The 23,068-nt window shown below is 44.8% G+C and overlaps 1 protein-coding gene and 1 long non-coding RNA gene across 4 annotated transcripts in view; both read left to right on the top strand.

Moving 5' to 3' along the window:
• Window positions 1-20,760, top strand: part of CEPT1 (choline/ethanolamine phosphotransferase 1) — a 31,694-nt gene extending 10,934 nt beyond the window's left edge. For 2 of the 3 annotated variants that reach the window (XM_030473482.1, XM_030473483.1), the window contains exons 5-9: window positions 11,490-11,574; window positions 16,584-16,715; window positions 17,520-17,678; window positions 19,008-19,133; window positions 19,847-20,664. In XM_030473482.1, coding sequence (XP_030329342.1) covers window positions 11,490-11,574; window positions 16,584-16,715; window positions 17,520-17,678; window positions 19,008-19,133; window positions 19,847-19,963 — 619 coding nt within the window. In that variant the 3' untranslated portion in view covers window positions 19,964-20,664. Of the gene's footprint in view, window positions 1-3,582; window positions 3,668-11,489; window positions 11,575-16,583; window positions 16,716-17,519; window positions 17,679-19,007; window positions 19,134-19,846 lie in introns of all 3 variants that reach the window. The other variant, XM_030473484.1, reaches the window with a different exon arrangement.
• LOC115602388 lies at window positions 12,168-14,857 on the top strand. The gene is made up of 2 exons (XR_003989655.1): window positions 12,168-13,592; window positions 13,823-14,857. It is a non-coding gene; the product is annotated as an uncharacterized LOC115602388 (long non-coding RNA).
• Window positions 20,761-23,068: the final 2,308 nt, after the last annotated feature.

Raw genomic sequence — 23,068 nt, 5'->3', positions numbered from 1 at the left:
GGAAGAAGGTTAATGTGGTTCATCTTTTAAGCCCTCTTGCCAGTGCTACCACTGAGGTGTAAAGGAGAGGTTAGGAAAGGAGGCTGTACTTCAGAAAGCAGCTCAAATGAAGCCTTCCTCTGTAGCAGGGAGCAGAAAAGGAGTTAGTGTGATGCCTTGGACAAGCAATTAACACCAGATATCCAAATACAGAGATGGAAGCCTTCCAAGTCAGTTTAGCACACGGAGTTCTTGGGAACAGCTTCAGGATCTCAGGACCAGGGTAGGAGATAAGGCTGTAATCCCCATGATTACAGGGCTTAAAACTTTCCATTTTTGTGAGTTTTCCCAACAGTTCTTGAAGAACTTTTAACACCTTGGTTATTTGCAGAGGAAAACTTGAAGCTCAGTAGAGCCTTTCTGGATCTCAGGGGGGAATTGGTTTCTCTACACTCGCAAGAAGTATGTGCTGAAGGCTCCTTGTGGTAGGTGTTAAGTTTGCTGCTTGCAACCTGCTTTCTGCGTGCTCAGTCCCTCACTGCCACCCGCCAGCACTTCTGAAGTGCTTGGTGTGTGTCATGAATATGTATGAACATATGTATTGCTCCAGTGATAGTGCATACAGCTGAGACTGCTGAGGGCTGATGTAAATGCCGAGGGGGGATTTCCACATCGTGATCCTCCTCCTCCTTTCCCTCTGACAAGTCCCTTAACAGTGTTTTAAACCAAGACACAGTGGTCATGTGCAGGGATGCTGCTGCTGGTCTTTCTGCCTTTATCACTGGAAGATGTTCTTGCTCTGAACCAGTGAGCTCCAGCGTGATGAGGTGAGGTGTGTGGCTGTGGTCTGACCTCTGAAACTCCGAACCTAAGTTTGGAAAGGAGAAAAGCTTATGGTTCACTTTTAATATTTTTACCTCAACATGAATTTCCTGTAGCTGGCAACAGTTTTAAGTCATGTACTCAGTTCCAGACAGTTTGTTTTATTCATCTAGTTGTATTTCACTACATCCAAGTGAAGGCTGGATTGGAACGAGTTAAGATGAAACTCTGTAATAACCTTTCAAACTAAGCATTTGGACTTCCAGCATGTGGCTCTTGGGCTTTTCTCTTGTGTTGTGATGATGAACATTCTTTTCTTGCTGCAGTGGTTCCCTTAAGAAAACAGCCCTTTGTCTCATGCTCAGATTCACAGTTTGTTGCCCAGCCTGAGTAATCCCACTTGCACGCTTAGTAGATACGGGTGAGACAGATGGAAGGATCATCATTTCTCAGACCAGAGTGCTGCTACACAGAGTATTAAATAGTAGATGCATCCCCTTGAGTTTTCCAGCCTCATAACTTCTGTTTTCTGTTGAGGCAAGAGTGGTTTTCCTGTCTGCTGTGTCTTGTTACATGCGACTGTTGCAGGGAATTCTCTATGTTGGGGAGGAGGATGGTGCTTAAACACCCCCCTTAGTTTCCCACAGTATTAAAAAGAAGCTGCATTGGATCAGCTCTGTTGGTAGTGATTGGCTCGACTGACTCCAGTGTAAGTGTCTGTTTCCTGTTGTTCTTGGTTCACTCTTAGGAAATCTCTCAACTCTGAATTCAGTCCTTTCAGCTCCTCATTCTGGATGAGGCAAGAGCCAACTGCAGCTGTCTCTGAACTCCCAAACTCGAGGCACTGGTGGCCCCTGTCAAGTCTAATGGCTTGTTTAATCAAACAGAACGTTCTAAAGATTGCCTGTGGAATATGCTCCATAAATTAGCGCTGACAGGAGCATGTGCTGGATGTGGGAGTAATCCGTTGTGCGGTAACTGGCTCCGGCCTCTCACCAGCTTGACAAGGGAGCTCAGCAGAGCAGACAGCATGCAAAGTAAGACTTGTCACTCCATTGTGACTGCCAACATCTCAGTAGAGTTAAGCACATGCCAAGGTCAAGGGCCCCCTCTGAAACTTTCCTGAATAATGTTTAAAAAAAATGAATCCATGTCTGAATTCCAAATACTCACTTGGAAAAAGAATAACACAGGAAAAAGAAGACATTGTGCTCTACCAAAGCTGTGTTTGTACATGAGACTTTCTCTTCCTGTATGCCCTAAAACTATGATAATCAGGGGGCTGGAGCACCTCCCGTATGGAGCCAGGCTGAGAACATTGGGGCTGTTCAGCCTGGAGGAGAGAAGCTGCGTGTGGAGACCTCAGAGCAGCTTCCAGTGTCTGAAGGGTGCTACAAGGATGCTGGAGAGGGACCTTCATCAGGGACTGGAGCGATAGGACAAGGGGCGATGGATTCAAACTGAAACAGGAAGTTCAGGTTAGATGTAAGGGAGAAGTTCTTCCCTGTGAGGGTGCTGAGGCACTGGCACAGGTCACCCCAAGAAGTGGTGAATGCTCCATCCCTGGCAGTGTTCAAGGCCAGGTTGGACAGAGCCTTGGGTGTCATGGTCTAGTGTGAGGTGTCCCTGCCCATGGCAGGGGGTTGGAACTGGATGATCTTGGAGTCCTTTCCAACCCAAACCATTCTATGATTCTAAAACACCAAATATTGCCTTTTCTAACTATAGACCATACTACTTGCTGTGATGATTAAACTGGGAATGCTGTCGGGCTGCAGTTCAGTGTTCCCTCATCAGGCACTGAGCTGCACACTATTCCTGCACTTAAAGTTCAGCATGATCACCCTGATGGAGCTTGCTGCTTTGATGCACCTTTTTAATCAGCTGGGGGGTTACTGGCTGACAGTCTGTGTGCTTCTGCACCAGGCTTATCTGATAAACACTGCAAGAAACAGCAGCTCTGTGATGGCTGAAATACCATCTTTAACAAGATGGTTTGATAGAAGTTGAATTTGATCACACTTTAAAATGTTCTAGTTATGGTAAAAATGCAGATTTATAGCTTTTATAAGGAGTATGTGTAGCAGTTGTGGCTCTGTGGCTACAGCATATTCCTTCATCCTTTTCTGTCAGGGGTGAGAAGAAATCTATACAGAATGGAATTCCATTACTCCTGAGACAGGGTCCAGAGCTCACTTGACTTCTTTCAGCATTATTTGCCAAGAAGCTGTGTGAGGAGGGAGCTATAACCTCCTGCTTACCCTCAGAGGTGGCAAAGTGAACTGCACTCTGCTTCTGCTCTGCAAAAAACAATCAATAGCACCTTTAGATGAAGAATTCCTGTATTCAGTGTCATTTGGAGATAGGAGCAGGAGGTATGAGGGAGATGAGAGGTCCTGGATTGGGTCTGATCGTGGGTTTTGTTTGCTGTGACTCAGAGCAAGGGATTTCAGTTGGTTTCCTCATGCATACTCTGATGTTGGTGCTTGCCCTTGTGTTGGAGCATTACTTAAACCTGTCAATTGCAGAAGCTCTGAATTGAATTTTTAAGTGTGTAAATGCTGTGTGGGTCACCATAGTTTGAATTCATTAATACCCTCATTTTTTTTATGGTCCTTAATTCCCTTCCTCTGACCTACCTTTGAATGTATCTCGCTGTTATTGAGCTCAGTGGTTGTCTGGGGTTTGTTCTTTACGCCGTGACTGCAGATCCATCCGCATGGCTCCACGTAACCCAAGTGCTCAGGAAACTGTTGTGTGAATTTTCTTTCCCTCACCCAGATTTGATGTTACGGAGTCTGTGCTCTGTACAGTAGCAATCCAGCTCCTCACTGCAGCTCTGGGGCCCTGGGTCTGGAACTACACGGTAAAGCCAACGTTAATGCTCCCTGGCAAGCAATGGCATGGACTAAGCAGAGGCAGCACCTTTGTCATGCACGTAGGGGCTGGTGTAAAAAGCATCTTTCTAAGGGTATTTCACAAGTGCTTTAATACAAGGTGGGGAGAAAATGTTGGCAAAGTATGAATGAGCAGTAAAACTCTGAGCTGACAATGAAGCTCTTTGAAAGCATCAGGTTTTTACTTGGAAACAAAGCAAAAACCTGCCTGAAAACCAGCAAAACTTCCTTTAAACATTTCTTTCTATTTTGTCACAGTTTTGGCTTCACCTAACAGATAACCAGGGTTAGTTGGAACTGTATAAACCTTTTTGTTGCTGCTGTTTAAATGCCTTCCCACCAGAAAAAAAGAGTTGCTTGTTTAGTTCAGGGAACTCTAAACTGTGCAAGAGCTGAAAGTCACTGGTCACTGGTTAAAAATGCCTGTTCTGAACTCTGCCACTTCATCCATGCAGTCACTTAACTGTACTTGTAGCTTCATCATGAAGTAACTTCATTTCCTGGTTGTCTCTATTTTCAAAGTGCTTTTCCTTATGGCTGTGCTAAATACATCCTTCTCCACTCTGGTTTACTGCTCTTGGAAAGGACTTTCTCTTCCTTATTTCAGCTTTTTTTAATACAGTCTATATAGGTTGGGTCATCCCTGCTAAATAAAGTAGCATTGTTAAAAGTTGGTTCCTTGAAATCTCTCATAGTTACTGGATTATTGACTAAGAGTTTCCTTTGAGGTATTTGAGGATATAAGAGGAGCTTTTCAACAGCTGCCTTTAGAACTGCATCAGATTGTAAATAAAACTGAGGTGATTTTTCTTTTTTTGGTGATTTCTTTACATACCCTCTGTTAACTCGCAGGGATGCAGATGATGATGATGTTGTTCTGTTTCATGCAGTGGTTCAGCGAAACCTCTGCTTTCATGAGGAGGATGGAGCCAGGAGGGGGCTGGTCTCTGCTCCCAAGGACCAAGGGATGGGACAAGAAGAAACGGCCTCAAGCTGCGCCAGGGGAGGTTTAGATGGAGATGAGGAACAATTCCTTCCCCAAAGGGTGCTCAGGCATTGGAACAGGCTGCCCAGGGCAGTGCTGGAGTCATCGTCCCTGCAAGTGTTCACACCCCATGTGTCCGAGGCCTCAGTGCCATGGGTTAGTGGTGGCCTTGGCAGTGCTGGGGCAGGGTTGGACTGGATGAGCTTAAAGCTCTTTTCCAACCCCACTGATTCTATTCTGTGGGGCTGTTAAAAAGAATCCTTAACTCCCAGCTCTGCTCTAGACCCAACAATATGTGGTGTGGTACCCACTGGCTGCCTCTGACCGTGTGAGCCAGGTCCTGGTAGGTGTGCTCTGAAGGCAGGCAGATGACATAGCTTCTAAATACTTTGTTGACAGTCTCTGAAAGGCTGGAACTGTCAGCGTCAGGAAATGGAGCACGCAGTGATGTGAAGGAAGGAAGAGCTTCATCAAGATTTTAGCCTGTTGTGATAATAACATGATGACTCTGCCCAAGAAGTCACCAGGGGGAAAAAAAAAAATCCCATAGTACCAAAACATTGAGAGACTTCCAGAGTCCCCCCTTGGAGTGATTGTGATGTGAGAGGAACAACTCCAGTTCTGGAGTGAAAGGGGATTGTTTAAAATGGGTGAGGACAAATTGCCATGGAATGGAGGAGAGGGAGGAGTTGGGATTCTCTGCAGAGGTGACCTGGAGGTGGTGGTGATGCTGGTCTGTTGATCCCACCTGTGGGCTCCATGCTTGGGATGGATGCCTTTGCCATCCAAGAAGTCTGTTTTCCCAGTAAATTCAGTGCTTGGATGAGGCAGGCAGAGCATTCAGCCACTTCTGCTCCGGCAGCAGAATGTAAAGTGTTCGCTTGTGACAAGTCCCCTCATGCACACTAATTTTACCCAGTTTTTAGGCATACTGAAATACAGAATAGACTTAATCATCTTAAATTCTTATAGTTTCAGATACCTCCGGGCATCTTTAAGTCTTAACTAATAAACAAGGATGCTACTGCTTTGAAGTCACTTGGAACACACAAAGCATCTCGCTTATTTTACGCAGTTTGAGGTCGGGTGGTAGTTTGATGTCAGGATTGCACCCTCTCTGAGTTGAGTAAGCCACAGGATATGAATATTCATGCTGGTTTTCATCTGATAGCGTGACCTAGGTTTGTAATGAGAAGGTATAATGATATAGCCCCATCTTGAAAACACTACCTGAGCGGGCAAAATAGAGCTTAAAATGAAGAGCTTAAAATCCTGCACTGCAGTTACACCTTGTGCTGGGCAGTTTGGCTTTTTAGTCATAAAGGAGGGGAAAAAATGTTCTTATAATTGTGACTGAAGTTTGCTTATGTCTTTAGCCTACGGAGGAATCATTTAAAAGAACCTGAAAACAAGATTATGGGAATCAAGTTAAAACAGGTTTACTCTAGAATTCCACACCCATTTCAAGTTAAAGGGCTTCAGCCCTGCCTCCCTCCTCCTGCAGCTCTGCAAGGGCACCCTTCAGTACTTGTGCTGCTGGAATGTGACTTGTGTTCTACCTCCCATTTTGGTGTTCTTTTCAAAGACCAGAATTAAGCAGTTCCAATACAGCTGAGCACAACCATAGGGAGGAATTGCAAATGAAAGTGTTTATGATTGAATCTGGAGAATACACAGGCTTTTCCGAGAAAGAAAGTGTTAAAACAATGTTCCTGGTAATCTATTACATCAGAAAACTACAGTAGTCTGTGAACTAGCAAGTAATCTGTGTTCAAGTTTGTTGGGACAAGGAAGGGTAGGTTCAGAGAGCAGAATGTGTGCACTGTGTGCAGTAAAACCCACGGCAGCCTTGCTGCGAGAGGAGGATGTCTCCTGAAGCTCTGGAGGCATTCTGCTGTCTGGTGAATTCAGGCAGCAAGGGGTGAAATGTGTATGTTAAAGCTCCCAGTTTTTATGCTTCCCTGATTTTATCTGAATTAAACCACTCGGATATTCTTGTTTACACCCTCAGTTCCCAAAGGCAGCCGGCGCAGTGTCACCATTGCTTGACCTCATCCCTGCTTTGCTGTCTTCAGCTCTGCAGAGCTGCTGCTTATTATTTCTTCCGAACATCAGTTTGCTGCAGAATCAGTGTTTTCCAGGGTCATTTTCAGTGTTTCTCCCAGCCTTGCAATTGGATGTTCTGTCTTGGCACTCTTAGTTTGTTAAAATATTGAGTCTGGGTTCTTTGTGCTTTGTCTTCAGTGTCTGAGCTTTGTTCTTTAGTTCTTTGCCTGGATGTTCCCAATGATCTTAAAAACTCACTTCAGGGTCTTCTTGTTTATTTTCCAACAGATGAAAATGTCCCTGGTTTATTTGATCTTTGGAACTAGACTGCTTTGTGTCTGAGGAACTGGTACAATAACCTTATGTCCATCTGCCGAAGTGTGGGCATGTCTTGGGGGAAACAGCTTCTTTCATTGTCTTCATTTCATAGGTGTTAGGGATCTGCTGCACATCGGGCACTGTGTCGCTGCATCAGCCAAGCAACAGAAACTGTTTGGGCAATGCTGATGTAACTCAGCTCGTCAGGAAACATGAGGCAGAAAACTGTCAGGTTGGGGAAGTGTGGCTCAAGTGATGGCTGAAAATATCCCAGTTAAGTGGCTTTAAGAACCCCCCTTACTGGAGCTGCAGAATTCACACTGCTGGCTCTTTGCATCCGTTTGCTCTTAGGATGTCCACTGTGGCATTTAAATAAGTAAATACACACAAATAGAATCAGCCTTTGATCAGGCTGATCCCTTCTTGCTCTGGAATGGTTTTGCTTTCCTACAGGTCTGCTTATGGTACCAGGCTACTGGTGGTGTGCATTCGTTATAAACGGGGGGGGCTGCAGCACCAAAGGCCTTTCCCAGTGCTGTGGGGTTTTGTCCTCATGGTACCTGTCTTTTGCACTGAAGCTAAAATATTTTCCTACTCCTGGTTGATAAATGATCAGATACTCCAGTTTTTCTGTTGTCCTTCTCGTAGGAAGAGGCATTCCAGTGTGCAATGAAACTTGATGTGGAAAAACCCATAGTGCTATTTGTGTATTATTTAAGCAGGAATGTTATCACCCTGCTTTGCAAATAGTTTCTCTAGCCACTGGAGCAAGCTATATATATTATTCCTCAAAAGGTCAGCATGGGGAGTACAGAAAGGCTTCAGTCAGTCTATGTCCAAACTGAGCTAAGCCACTTTCCCTGCAGCCCTGCTTTTGTCTTTCATTTTCTGAGGCACCTTCCCAGTGCTACCAGAGTTTAAAAGCAATACAGTGACTGAGGCGATTTATGGATCTTTTTATTACCAGCACATTTTACCTTGAAGCAATTCATAACTACAGGTTAATCATTAAAAGAGTAGCAAGGGACGTTCTCTAAGCTGCAGGATGTGTTGGCGCTTTCCAGGCAGTACCCTTCGCTACCTTCGCTCAGGATCTTTGTTGCCAAAACCACTGTTGCTTTGTTTTCTAATTGCATTCTTTCACTTGTTTTACCATGTTCAAGTGTAAGGGCTGTTTAGGACTTTGAAGGCTGGTAGCTATCTGCCTGTGTCGCATTCAGAAGCCTTAACTTGTTCCCATTTATTCTTTCTCTTTTCTCCCTGTCAGGTCAGTCTGTACCTGCACAGTCACTTTGACTCAGCACAGCTTTGTTCACTGCCCTCACCTTTGGGCTTGCGTCATTCATGAGCCCACACAAAAAGGATAAGGAAAGGTGATATGCCAGCAACTGAGACAGGAACCTTTCTTCTTCTTTATTTGGCTGCATCAGTTTAGCTAAGGCAATAGCCCAGTCCAGCTGATGGCATGGGCCTGTGGTGCTGGCACGAGGGGAAGTGGGACTGAGCAGATGGGTTTGGGGGAGAAGGTGGTGACTTCTCCAGTGGTGACGACTGCTCCTTTTAGTAGCAGCATGGTTTTGGTCCAGTTTATGTTGTAGTTGCTCAGTCGTTTTAAACTCCACTTAAACAAATAGAGGAACAGCATGCCTCTTCTCCCTTTCACCCAACTTCTGTTTCCACATGTTGTTCCCTTTTGTGGTCTCCTTTGAAAAGCTGCATTTCAGGTTTCCTGGATTCTTAGATTTCAACGTAGTGGCTGTTGGACTTCTGCAAAGAAACTTCACTGGATGATTCTAGCATCAGGCATGAGCTCCACTGGTGTCAAGCACATCTTTTGAAGTCATCTAACAGTGGTTTTAATGAGCATAGGATGTTCCCAGTCCTTTTTCATCCTTGGTTTTAAGAAAATATCCTTTATTTAGCTGATAGTTTAGGTGTTAGTTTCTCTTCAGTTGATCTTCTGTCTTAAGGAGCCCTTTGGTGTGTAGAACTGAAGTTAAGCCTCATTATAGGAATCTCACGTTGCAGAACAAATACAAGTCAGGGAGGAGTTTTTTAACCAAACACACTTTCAGTTCATGGCTGAACCCTCCCCAGCTGCCTGGTGCCATCCCATTGGGGCTGGGGAGGACAGAGCTGTGGGCAGTGGAGCAAAGGTGGTACCAGGGCTGTGTAAAGAAGCTAATGCTCTCTTCCTAACCTGAATCCAGGCACTGCTTCCATGCATTTGCTTGGGCTCTGTTTGGTGTAAGAGCTTGGCTTTCAGAACACTTTGTCTTTCATGATCTGAAAGGTTTTTTGGAAGTAGATGGCTTTATTTTGCTTTAAGATTACTGCTGCCAAAAGAAACCTGTTTTACTGTCCAAGGACAGCTGTAAATGAGTTCCCCCCCCCCCCCCCCCCCCCCCCGTTAGCTATTAGTCACTGTTTCTGTGAACTTTCTCAGTTGTTTTATGTTCTTTTAGGTCATTGACAGAAGTAGTGGAACAGGCTAAAACACATTCCTGTTTAGCCTGTGTGGGTTCATGGAGCTGCTTCAGCCCTTCCTCGCTTGGACACACTGAAAACACATTTCCATGCTGACTCCAAAAGCTGGGAGGAAGCAATTTGCATTTAATCAGATGGTTTGTGTGAGTCTCTCCTTGCATGGTTGAGCAGTTTTATTTTGCCTTTCAAGGTGGCTCAATGGCTTAACTTGTTTGGATGAGGATTGAAAAGATGAATGTTTTAGGACATTCTTTCCTCTTTGTGGAACTGGATTTTTTCCCTCCGATTGCCACGAGGTTGTTATTGAACAGCTCTGAATAGAGGAAGACCCCTGAGGTTTTCCTGTGCATCTCATATTTCCAGGTTTGGTGTAGTGGAAAGAAAAGATATCTAAAGGAAATTGTCTTACTGGAATCTTCTCTAGATCTCCTCTGACAACTTTGGCTAAACATGTTACGTGCTAAGAGTCTGGGTGGTGGGTGTTGCTGCTCTCCTATCTTCTTTATCCTTTATTCTCCCCTTTGCTGCTTCACTGCTTATGTACTTCACAAGGGAGGGAGCAGTGGTAGGACACAGTGGTGATACTCGGGGTTGGGTGCCCCGTCTCCAGTTTGCTTGCTGTCAGCAGTGCCACCCTGTGTGGATCTGCTGTTTGTTCCATAGGTGCATGTCCTGCTCCTGGGGAGTTGTTCAGGAAGTCTCTTGGCTGGTGGAAAGGTGACATTGCCCAGTGGAGGTGGGTGCTGGGTTTTCACAGCCTCCTGAAAGCACCAGCCAATGTTTAGAGCATCCACAGCAAGATAAGAGGTTGCACTGAACACCGCCTACAGTTGTCCTTCTGCTCTCTTCTGCTCTGGGGCATGTTCTACATGGGAATTAGCTGCAGCCTCATAATTATCCCTTGTGCATATTGATCTGCTGCTGAAACAGAATTACAGTTTGGCCAGATGAGATTCCCTAATGAGAGGATCCACTGCAAACCTGGAGCAAAGGCTGTAGAGAGAACTTGAGGTAGAACTTGATCTGATCTTAAACTTAATTATATGGCCTTGTAGTTCATAAGGCAGACAAACCCCCACCCTGGACTATTACTCCCTGGTGCCTGTGCAGTGGATAACATGAGCAGAGTTTTTGTATGAGCAAAGTGTGTATTTGCAAGATGCAGTTTTGAGTCTTACAGGTCGAGCTGTATCATTAGAGATGGGGAATAGGCTATAAGTATTTCAAACTGATGATTGAAGGATTATTTTTGACCCACTACTCCAGTATGGAATAGTATTCTGTAGCCTCATATAGAACACCAGCAAGTCCATCCTCTTTGTTTCGCTTGTATTTTTCTTCTATCCCTGGGTTGGATTTTAGTTGCTTTTCCCTCTTGCTGGCACCAAGTCTTTTACATGCCCTTTAAAACAAAGTCTTCAGGCTTTTCTTCTAGCCCTTCTGCAAACCACACTGGCTGTGCCAGCACCAGAGCTGGTTTCTCTTCTTGCTGCATGCTGGAGACTGAACTGTGTCATCTTTAGCAGTGCAGCTCAACGTACCTTTTATATTTATATTAAAAAAATAGGGAAAGGGATATAATAGGGATTAAAAATATCTAGCTTGAGTTTTACCATCTGAAATAAGTTCTCATTTTTTTGGTGGGCAAGGTTAAAACTGAATATTGATTTCTGCAGCCAGCAGTGGTCACTTCAAGTTCCAACTGTGCCTTTGGACAAAAGGGGGTTTTTATTGCACTGTGAAATCAAACAAGAAGTGAGGCTCTTGAGTCTAACAACAAAACTAAAATGGGTTTTTGCATTTGAAAGTATCTATAAATGTTGTCTCTTCATTTCCTCCTGATTTTGGAGGGTTTCTACCATGCATGACAGAGCAGAGCTGCTGAGCTTGCAAATAACTGCCTTGAAATGGCTTTGAATAATTTTGCTTCTTTTTGGCTTTTTGTACCTAATCAGAATTGATGTGACTGAAGTACAAATCTTCATAATTATCATGCATTTACTGGCAGTGATTGGAGGACCACCTTTTTGGCAATCTCTGGTAATTTTGTTCATGTTCTTGTTTTATCCTCTTGAGTAATCTCATAGGCACCTGGAAGAGCTACCTGCATGTAGCTGAAGTTGTGAGGGGAAGGATATATATTCCTCATACATGGCAATATATATTCTTGAGTATAGGTCACACAGCAATAACTGCGTTCTGGTTTTACCTGAGTTGTTAAACCAAGTTATTATTTTGTAGCTTGTGTTTGCAGGTAGAAAACTATCAGATCTTGCACCAACTTAAATGTACCTTCAGTGATGTCCAGCTTCCCTTGACAGAGCTGGCCAGAACTGGGGTGAATATCAAAGTCCTAGTACTCAAGGAAAAGTACTAAATTGGATTGAGGATATGGGGGGAAGCTTTTGGAGAGCAGCTGGTGACAGTCAGTAGAGAATTCGGCCTGAATGTGGCCAACTTGTATCTGTATGGAGAAAAAAGAGTGCGCTGAGGCGCTGGCACAGGGTGCCCAGAGAAGCTGTGGCTGCCCCATCCCTGGCAGTGTTCAAGGCCAGGTTGGACACAGGGGCTTGGAGCAACCTGCTCTAGCGGAAGGTGTCCCTGCCCGTGGCAGGGGTTGGAGCTGGATGAGCTTTAAGGTCCCTTCCAACCCCCCCCATTCCATGGCTCCAGTTAAATAAGCTGATCCTGGGCTGGCTGCATATAGATCCTGTAGGTGTTATATAGGCTCAGCAGGCCACGTCAGCTTGTGGGCTGTATAAATTGACTTTGCATTACAGAAGCCACATTGGGCTCTCAAAATTGTCCAGAGAAAAGTATATACCTACATAAATAGAAAAATAGTAATTCTGGAAGTAACACCTAAAGCACTGATTTCCTGGAAGGTTTTTCTTCCTCAATATTGATCTTTTTGTGTACTTGAAACACAGTTCTTAAGGGTGGATAAAGAAATCTTGATTTGCACTGAAGCCAAGAGATGGTCCAAAATTACTGAAATGTGTCACCCCAAATGGATGAATTTCTAATCTGCTTCATATAATCAGAGAAATGAACCCTCTAACATTGGGAATATCTAGGAAAAGGAGCTAACTTTAGCTATCCTGATTTTGCTACGTGTGCTTCAGGCTTAAAAAAAACCACCCCCCAATTAATTGTGTGAACTGCAGAGTAAATACCATCGACAGAAAAGGAGGATAGCACTAATGCTAAACTCTATAATAAATGAGGCTACAAATCAGTTTATTGGTGCCAAATGTTTCCAGAGAGGTTCGTTTGGCCAATGGCCCCATGCAGCTCTTATTCTGCATTACAAATAGGGATTTCCCAATCCATGTGCTCAGTTTCCTTTTTCCCTTTTTAATAAAAGGCTGGGAAATGCTGCCACAGCAACCTCTGGCACAATTCAGTGCAAGGGGGTGTTGATGTGAGCTTAGAAATTGTTCCCTTGTGGTATCTAACAACTTAAATCACCCTTTCAAATAACCTATTACACAACCCCTTTGCAGCAAGATCTTGCCATCTCGTTCTGGGTTGTGGCAGCATTTAGCTGTCAGCTCCCTGAAGATTAAGCTGTTTTGAAGTTGGTGTTGGATTATGGAGAGATTTCCCATAATTGGGAATTTCCCTTTGTCGTTCCACATGGCAGATTGTGTGTTTATTTAGAGAGAAATGTTATTTACTACTTGCAGAGCAAAATACATCCCCTAGCCCCTTCTCACCCCTCTCCCTCCTCAGTCCTTTTGTATTTGATGTAACAGCAAATTAGTGGTTAGATATTTTTGATCTGGTTGTGTTGGGGGCGGGGGGAATAATGGGATAAGATGCGGTTGGATACTCAAACATTCCACTTTCCTGTGCTAACAGGCGAAAAGCAAAACAACCTGAACAGGCTGAAGGCAGAACTGTGTGTTTTGTCAGTTGCTTTCATGAGCTTTCCTTTCCCCCATGACCTGGTGTGTCTCTCTTCTGGCTTCCTGCTTTTTGCCAGTGCAGAGTCTCTTTAAAGGGTGTTAAAATGCTGTTTGCACACCCCTGAAGCTGAGTGATCTCTGTGGATGGTGAGTATGGCTGTAGCTGAGATCCTCATTTGGAAACTGTGAGTAAAGTGAGCAAGTGTAGGTGCAACTTGTTTGATGCATTGATTGCACAGAGGGGTTTTTCTGTTTGACGTGAGAAAAGTGCTGCAATTACTCAAGTTTATTCCAGAACAGAAGCTTTAAAAGCACAAACACTTCATGAATATTAAGTGAGCTTGGGTTTGGCCTTGGTTTTGTTGTTCCTCTTGCAGATGGGACTGGTGAAGCGTGCGTACGTACAGCTCTGAACTGCAGCTGAGAGCAGCCTTGTCAGAAGGACCCCAGAACACTCCAGCTGCTTGTGGTGCCTGGGACTCTGAGCAGGCCAAGAGGAGTTCCTGGAGGAAGGAGTCTGCTGTGTCTCCTTGTGGATGTGGAGTCTCTTCCGTGCTCTTGACTGCCGCTTCCATGAGCACTTAGCTGTGCTCTTTTCCTCACTGTTTCCTAATGAGATATATTTTCTTAAATCTCAGTTTGTGCTGTACAAAGCTCTGATGGCATCTGGTCTGGAGGCCTGGCATGAGTTTTCTGGCAAACGATTCTGGACTTGCTTTAATCCAGGCTCTGGCAAGCTCTTGTTAGTCCATTCTTTGCCTGCTGCCACTTGCTTTTATTAACATGCATGCCCTGTTCCCAGACAGAATTTGGGATGCTCCCTTTACCAGGCTGTACCTGTGCTCAGAAGCTTTCTGTGCAGTGTGGCCTTTCTCTTGTAATCAACTTCAAAGGGTTTAACAGGGAACATAATCTGCCTGCAGAAGACTTGGCTTGTGATACTCTTCTGCATTACTGACATGGCCTTGGGAAGTTCTGCAGGCATCTGTCTGCTGCTGGAACCCTGCAGTCACCAGGGAGGGTGGAATAATTGAATGGACTGTAGTGACATATGGAATACCAGACAAGGAATTCTTCTGGCTTGCCTTGTACTGCCCTCTTAAGTCAGGGGCTGCAGTGCCGTTTTGTAGGTGGATTTCTCTCTATCTCTCTACTCAGATTTTGGTTATTTTTCCCTCCATGATATTTTCTTGCCTTTGCTGCTTCCAACTTTTGGCCTCGCTGGTTCCATCTTGTATGCAAAGCAATTTAGCAGCTGCTAGACTTGTTAATGCCTCTCCTTTGACTTTCCTCTGCCACATTTCTGTATGGAGCTTTGTTTCCCATTAATTATTTCTGCTGGGTAAGTGCAGTCTAAACCCCATCACTGGTGGAGTTTTAGTGGAAACAAAAAGGAGAGTGTTAATAAATCATAAGTTAGAAGAGTGTTGGTCACCTCCTTCTCTGAGGAGGTGATAGGACAAGGGGAATGGCTTTAACGTGCCAGAGGGGAGATTGAGATGAGCTCTGAGGCAGAAGCTCTTCCCTGTGAGGGTGCTGAGGCGCTGGCACAGGGTGCCCAGAGAAGCTGTGGCTGCCCCATCCCTGGCAGTGTTCAAGGCCAGGTTGGACACAGGGGCTTGGAGCAACCTGCTCTAGTGGAAGGTGTCCCTGCCTGTGGCAGGGGTTGGAACTGGAGGAGCTTTAGGGTCCCTTCTCACACAAACCAGGCTGGGGTTCTGTGATGATTCTGCCTTTTCTGAGCATCCTTCTCAGATGTGTTAGTGGTAGTTGGGAGTTCACAGGGTGCTCTTCCCAGCAAACTCCCCTTGTCTTTGGGAAATGTCAAGCTTAATGTCTTTTTGACTCCTCCATGAAGCTTGACATTGTGGTGTTCTTCTGGTAGAAGAGCAAAATCACCCTATTCTTTAAATAAATACCCAAGCACTGTTTGTGGAGCAGGGGGCAGCACAGGTACCTTCCTGTGTAAGACCTTGAGAAGTCCTGTGCCTTGTAACATCAGTGAATGATTAGACTCTGTGGCAGTGTGGCCTCCTGGTCACTTGTCATTATTCTTCCTTCAGAATCTTTCAGAAAAGGTTTTTTGGTGTAACAGTGCAGCCTGAGCAAGGGAGAAATACACTCAAGTGTCCCAAAGCTGCCAGGCAGAAGCCTGCAAGGGCAGTGATTTGGGGAGGTGGTCTGTAGGCTGCCGAAGAGCAAGGTTAAAGCTGGCTCTGCATCCTCATTGTGCCCTGAAAAGAGAGGCTGTTACTGAATGCAATAGAGAACTCATGATCTTTACCTGCCAAAAGCTACACTGAGAGTGTAATTGAAGAGAAATAGAAACAGCTTGACCTCACTGGGCTTCTGTATGTAGTTGCACCCCTTGCTGTTGGGGAACAATGTGTGTTTCTTCAGTTTGAGTGCTGTGACTCCAGTTCCTGAATTAAGTGCCTGTGAAGATGTTTAGTAGTTGTATAAAGTCAGGAAGGTTTGGGTTGTTCTCTCTAAACACTTGCTTCCATAACGTATTTCCTGTTGGTTACTTTGAACTCTTCTTTCTTCAGTTGTAGCTTCTCCTGTTCTTGAAACACTGCTATTAAGTAATGAAGAGAGCTCCAGCCTGTGCTCATTGTCCAGGTCTCTAGCAACCTCATTGCTTGCTCTCCTGGCTCGCTGACTGAGATTACTTGTCTGATGTCTCTCTGCTTCCCTGGTCTTGCCTCTCAGATAGGATCCAGTTTAAGGGACTTTGTTTCACCAGCTCCAATAGCTCTTGCTTTGGCCAGTTTGACCTTGGGCTGCAGCCGTGAGTTTTACAAGCAGCTTCAGAAAAGATGACTGCTGCATTTCTCCTCCCTGTGCTGGCTGGGTGATTGAGCTAGCCAGTTCTTGCTGTCTGTCCACTTCTCTGCTTTCGGTGGCTCTTTTCAGGTAACTGAAGATAAGCCTGGCTTTATGGAAAGCTTGACGGAAGGATTATTGGGGGAAAAAACACATATTTCTCTGTGCCTTACAGAAATTTAAGTCTCTGCGTAGCAGAGAAAGAAAAGCAAACGTGGTGTTGGAAAGTGGAGTGTTTGAGTGCACCAGAAGTATTAATCCCAGTTTGGCTTCCTTGTGCGTATCCTAACTTCTTGTCTCTCTTCCATTAAGATTCCAATACTGAATATCCAGATGAAAATATTCCCAGCTCTCTGTACTGTGGCAGGAACCATATTCTCTTGTACAAACTACTTTGGTGTGATCTTCACAGGTGGAGTTGGCAAAAACGGATCCACTATAGCAGTAAGTACTTTGTTCCGCTTAGTTACTCTGCAGCGCGCTGTGGTTCTTCAGCCATGCTGTGAGTTTTTATTTGACATAATACCTCCTACATATGAAATGTTTTACTTTCATTTCCTTGCTTGGCTTCAGAAAAACAAGTTAATATTGTCTGTGTAAGAATAGTAGCTTTAGGAGTCAAGAGTTTTAACATTTTGGAGTGTCTAAAAGTGCTCATGGTACTTTGATATTTGCCTTTGAATTGATCATATGAAACAGGTTGTATAAATACACTTCCCCCCAAATTGTTCATAGAAAAGTCCAGTGTAAAAATCCATTCAGAAGGAAATTTAAGAGGATTGCTTATGGGTTTGTGCCTTCTAAAAGATCTGGATTGGTCATATTGCCAGTAAAGAAGTGCAGGTGGAGGCATCCGCACAAGCCCCTCCTGTGTTGGTGAAGGTGGTGGTTGATTCTGGAGCCCTGGGAGTTTTCCAAAAGGCAATTCTCTACCAGCCTAATTATTATTTGCCACCAAACAGGCTGGTTTAGTTGCTTTCTCGCTGGTACTGAGAAAGTTGTACAAGTCTGGTCTCCTGCCCTTGCTAACAGCGTTAGCCAGGGCCTATGTGACGTGTCAGAACCACATTCTCAGCTGGTGCTCACTCGAGTTTCACCGCCCTTTGTTCCTGTTAGTATTCAGAAAGACATGTTTTTAATGTGATTTTAATCAAACCCCACCCATTGCACACCATGTCTTTGGCTTACTGAGGTTTCTCTGCAACATGTACGTTTTATTAACCTAATGCTTTTAATCCCTCTCTATAGGGAACGAGTGTCCTTTCCCCTTTTCTTCATATTGGGTCAGTGATTGCGTTAGCTGCAATGATCTACAAGAAATCTGCAGTGCAGCTCTTTGAAAGGCATCCCTGCTTATATATACTCACTTTTGGTTTTGTATCTGCTAAGATAACAAACAAACTAGTGGTAAGTGCACCAGAACCCTTCAGTTTCTTGGTATTGCTGCAAAACCTTTTGTGGAGTTGAAAGTTCTCTGGTTATTCCAGTGAGTGACTGACTTCTGTTTGTGTACCCAAGTGATACTCGTGCTTTACTTATTTTTAGTAGCTTGGAGGTGCAGCAGAGCCTTTCTTCTGCTTGAAAGGGGAGTGGTAAACCTCAAGCTAAAGCCATGGTTACAGAGTCAGTGCAGCGCAGCTTAAAGTTGCCTGCATTCTGTTTCTTCCCCTTTCCCAGCTGTTTATTCACCCTTTTGCAGTGTATTTGCACACATGTGTGATGAGCTGGGCTGGAACTGAAACCCCCCTCAGATGCAAGTGCAGAGGGGAGGAATGTTAGGGAGGAGAGAAGGTGACAGAGCTGCTGAGGTTTGGAACAGTTGCTCAGGGTTTAACTTACTTGCAGAGAAATAGTGGCTAAAATTAACAACAGGTTTGTACCAGGGGGCAGATGGACGAGAGGAGCCCCTGTTGAACAGAGTGAATGAGGGATTAAACAACTGCTGCCCTACGGGCTGAACCTGCATCCTGGTTCTGCAGGCCTGTGTTGGGTTGCCACATGCACTGGGTCAGTGTTGGATGTAACTCATGGAAGAAAAGTTAATTTCTTACCAAGATGCATTTGCTACACAGTCACATCAGCTGTGTTGGGCTGTTAGGAGTGAGGATGTGGTGTAGGACATCTGCTGTGCATGTAGGGGAGGATGGGAAGGCCACACCAGAGAGATGTGGTGCTCCTTATGGGATAGGAACAGATAACAGGAGGGAGAGGAACACCAAGTGTCTGAGTTTTGAAGATCTAGCAGCAGGTTTTGTTTCCAGGCTCAGCTAAACCTTAAAACGTACCAGTCTACTCCTGTATCACTGCTTTGTTTCTGGCAGGAGGAAGAGTTTCTGGGCTGGAAAATGTGTTAGGTTTTTTCCTGTAGCTACATTCTTTGTTCTGAGAAGATACTTCTCTGCAGACATTCCTGTATAGCTGTAGACTTTCATGGTTAAAACAGTCCTGCTGCCACTACTGAAGTACTTGATATGCCCCATCCCTGGCAGTGTTCAAGGCCAGGTTGGACACAGGGGCTTGGAGCAACCTGCTCTAGTGGAAGGTGTCCCTGCCCGTGGCAGGGGTTGGAACTGGATGAGCTTTAAGTTCCCTTCAACCCAAACCATTCTATGATTCTATATATCTTCTGGTAAGGTGGCTTGAACTTTGGCTATTTTGGCTTTGTGTAGTCTGAAGTCATTCTTCCGTATCTGGTGTATATTTATTTCTTAAACTTCCTTTTTCTGTTTAATGTAGGTTGCCCACATGACCAAAAGCGAGATGCACCTCTACGACACAGCATTCATAGGCCCAGCACTGTTGTTTCTGGATCAGTATTTTAACAGCTTTATTGATGAGTACCTTGTACTCTGGGTTGCTCTGGTAAGTGCAGATTGTCAGCAGTCACCACAAGCACTTGGGTGCTTTCCCACAAACCCTCTTTGCACTGCTTGAGTCTGGCTGACTCTTGAGGGTGATGGAAACCTACTTTACTGAGTTCATTTTAAATAGAACTGATGCTAAGAGGTAACCATGGTTGGCTTGGTGTATAGTTCAAGGAGTTTTAAAGCAATGTAGCAAATACTCAAAGCTTTGAATAGGATATTTTGAGAATTTGTGTTCATGTCTGGTTAGGAAGGGAATTTATTATGTGCAGTGTGAGTGTAGCTTGGCTGTGCCTTAAGCTCTTGAAGGCATGTCCATCTGCCATTACTAACAGCACCCCGTAGATAAAAACACCTGAAGTTAAGCTCATGTGTACTTAGCAAGCACTCAAGTGTTATCTACCAAAATGCAGTGTTAACTTTTTAATAAAATGGATATTTTCTGTATGGTTCTCCCCATTCAGAGCTAATGGGGCACTTCACAGTATCTGTACAGCCACTATAACTGGTTTCCCCTCTCTGACTCCAGAATTAAGTCTGTGTTCTTGCAAAGCTGGAAGCAAGCCCAGCATGCCTGGAAGCTCTTTCTTCCCGACTGATTATTCCTATAGAGTTGGAGATTCACTTTGTGAAAAGAGGACCCGAGTGCTTTTATCCTGAAGGTGTTATGAAAACACAGACTTGAATGTGTCGTTTTTTTTCCCTTGACAGATCTTCTCTCTCTTTGATTTGCTCCGATACTGTGTCAGTGTGTGCAATCAGATTGCTGCCCATCTGCACATCCACGTGTTCCGAATCAAGTCCTCCACACATTCTAACCACCATTAGGAAACGGGGAGTCGCCAAAAGGAGAACTAAAGAAAGAGTTGGTTTTCTACATGGAAGGATGTGAAGATACATAGGAGACTAAGGCAAAAAGCAGATAAGAACAAAGTAATTTATAATAATCAGTGTTGTATAACTTTTACTCTTTGTTATCAGTAACACTCCTTAACTAGTCTCCTGCCTGAGAGAGTGAATTCCAAGTACACCCTAGTCAACTCTACATGTAGTCAACTCTTGGTTTGAAGCCCAGGGAAGCATGCAGGGAGTAACGCTCTGTCTTTGTAATTACCTTGATTACAAACTAATCTATCTATGGTGAATGGATCCCCAACAACTGACGTTTCTAATGTAGTAGAATTACAGCTGCAATACGACTTTTAATTTTAATATTTCATCATCTCTTAGTGAAATACTTGTTTAGTGTCCACTTGAAATTTATTTACTAAAGACCTGAGCTGGTAAAACCAGAGATATCTCACTACTTGTGCAGCTGCAGCAGCTCTCAGGGCTTGAGTCCAGACTGAGGTGGTTTCTTTGCTTGTGTGTTGCTGGGTAAAGCGGTTTCTTGCTAAAGGACAACGCGTTGAACAGGGTTCTGCAAGTCGAGGGATGAGGAGTGCAAAATAGTGTGGTATCTTTGTCAATTTTATTTTTTTAAATAAACAGTATCTAAAAAAGGCCACTTCCTGCTCACTTTTCTTCAGTGGAAAGACTCAAATTTTACGGTTTACTTTTTTATGTATAAAACTTCAGCAAAATTTCCTTTCTGCTCTTAATAAATAAGAATTCCGAGAGCAAGAGTTGTCTTCACATGTGTATGTTGCTCTGTCTTACTTGGAGTGATGAAGTACAACCCTGCCTGTACTTAGAAAGCCGTTTTCTGATGCTTTTATGTGTGTAGTGTTGTCATTCCAGGATCTCCAAGAGCTTTCTCTGCTATGTAGTGCAGGAAGTTTGGGGTGGGTTTTCTTGCTGCTGTTTTAATACCATTTGAAGTGGGGTGAACTGAGCTAAGCAACTGATCCCCATGTTGGTGGGGCTGTTCCAGTGCTTGCCATGTGTGGTGATGTGCCATGTGGGTTTGCCCATCCCTGGCAGTGTTCAAGGCCAGGTTGGACACAGGGGCTTGGAGCAACCTGCTCTAGTGGAAGGTGTCCCTGCCCGTGGCAGGGGGTTGGAACTGGGTGAGCTTTAAGGTGCCTTCCAACCCAAACCAGGCTGGGGTTCTATGAACTGCATCAGGGGGGCTAAGTTAGATTTAATGGAGGGTTTAATTGCACAGTAGTGAAGTGCTGCAGTATGTGCCACAGGCCCTGGCATTGAGGGGAACTTCAACCCCTGAACAGAGTGCCTAGGCTTGCTGTACAGGGCAAAGGGGATGTCCTCAGAGCAGGATCTGCCATGGCTGTTGTGGGGCTGCTTGGGAGATGGTGGGGAATGCTAGGAACCTGCTGGCTGAAATCCTAGCCCTCTGAGCATGAAGCATCTCAAGATGGTAAGATAATGCCTCTGTCTACTGGGAACCTAGAGCCACAGCAGTACATGAAGACAACTGCATGTGTCTCTTCTTTGAGGGAATTAAGTACAGCTTACTTAAAATAATAAACCCCAACAACAGTAAATCAAAATCCCCCTTGGCCAGGAAGTGGTGATGTGTATTTCCTGTGATACACTAATGGTTAGAAAACGTGCTCAGGAAGTGGAAAGAAAAGTCAGTTTCTTCAGTGACTGGAGAGCTTCAAACCCCCTTCTCCCACCTTCCTGGGACAGTGCCCAGTGTCAGGCTACCATTCCCAACTTGTGTCCTTGCAGAGACACAGGACTGCTTGTGCTAGAGAGCACAGCATGGCTTCAGTTCAGTTGAAGTGTGTGTCTCTGTGAGGAAAGACCTGGGGCCCCTGGTTGAGATGTTGCAGGAAGTGGAAGTGAGATGCTGACCTTGTCAGCTGAGCTGCAGCATGTGGATGTGTTCTGGTTTGGGTCTTCTTTGGTTGGAAGAGTCTTGGTTCCTTCCTGAGGGCTGATACCAGTTCAGCGAGTGACTTGGAGGTCATGTGTGGGGATTGGGGCACTGGGGAAAGGAGGAACATCCTCAGGATGAGGAGGAAACTAATGTAGGTTTCCCTGCTTTGCCCTTAGCTCCCAGGCACTTGCATGCTTGTGAGCAGCTATTTGGGGGACCTGACCCTATGGGTTTGTATTGGGGGTCCCCAAGGGCTCCCTGCCAGGCTGAAGCCTGAGGGAGGAGTTTGATTCCTGCATCCTCAGCACATACCTGGGGCACAGCTCTGAAGTGTGTCCTGGAGCTGTGATGGCCTTGGTGCACACTGGAGATGCTCTCAGTAAGGTGGCAGCTGCCTCTCCAGTGTCACAGCTTTAGACAGAACTGCAATTTAGATAAGCAGTTTATTTAGCTTGAACTGTATTCAGCTGGGTGAAGGTTTGATCTGGATAGTCCGACCTCTGCTGCTGCCCTTCGAGCAGTGAGCAAGATGAAGTCTACAAGACAAAAAACTTGGAAGGATTTTAAGGTGCTGAGGTGCTGTCTCCCCTCTCACAAACCATATGTGTCTCTTCGTCAGCATGAACAGAACTCCCTGGAGTGTGAGTGCTTTCTAGGGATGCAGACAAGAAGAACCATGCTCTTTGTCTCAAGGGTTTTAAGATGAAGCTGCTCTAAATGTTGTGCCACAAATACTTGGTGAAGAACTGAAGTCTTCATAGGGTTGTCCAGAAGGAAACCTGTGTTTCCAAACGTGTCTAAGCCAAAGCCTGTTGATGTTCAGGCAATGCAGTCGGACACCTTTCCCTGAGCTTTTTGCTACCTGGATGTTTGAATGGCTTCTGTGTTCAGCCAGCCAGGAAAAACTCCTATTTCTATCCTCATGAAGTTTCAGTGTTATCAGGGAATAGTTACTGCTGTGGATAGAGGCATTTATACAATACCTATAATAAAGAATGGAATAAGTGAACTTTACCCCTGGCACTGGAACATTACAGAGCTGTCTTGTTTGTGATCATAGGTTGCCTTAGATATACTTGGAGAGCTGAGGCTGCCTGAGGAGTTGGAGAAGGGGAACAGAGGTTTTGTGGGCTCAGCCTCACCTT

The sequence above is a fragment of the Strigops habroptila genome, chromosome 18 (genome assembly GCF_004027225.2).
Source record: "Strigops habroptila isolate Jane chromosome 18, bStrHab1.2.pri, whole genome shotgun sequence".
In the NCBI taxonomy this organism is placed as follows: Eukaryota; Metazoa; Chordata; class Aves; order Psittaciformes; family Psittacidae; genus Strigops; species Strigops habroptila.
The sequence above is the reverse complement of the archived record's forward strand: the minus strand, read 5'-3'. Positions and strand labels throughout refer to the sequence as shown.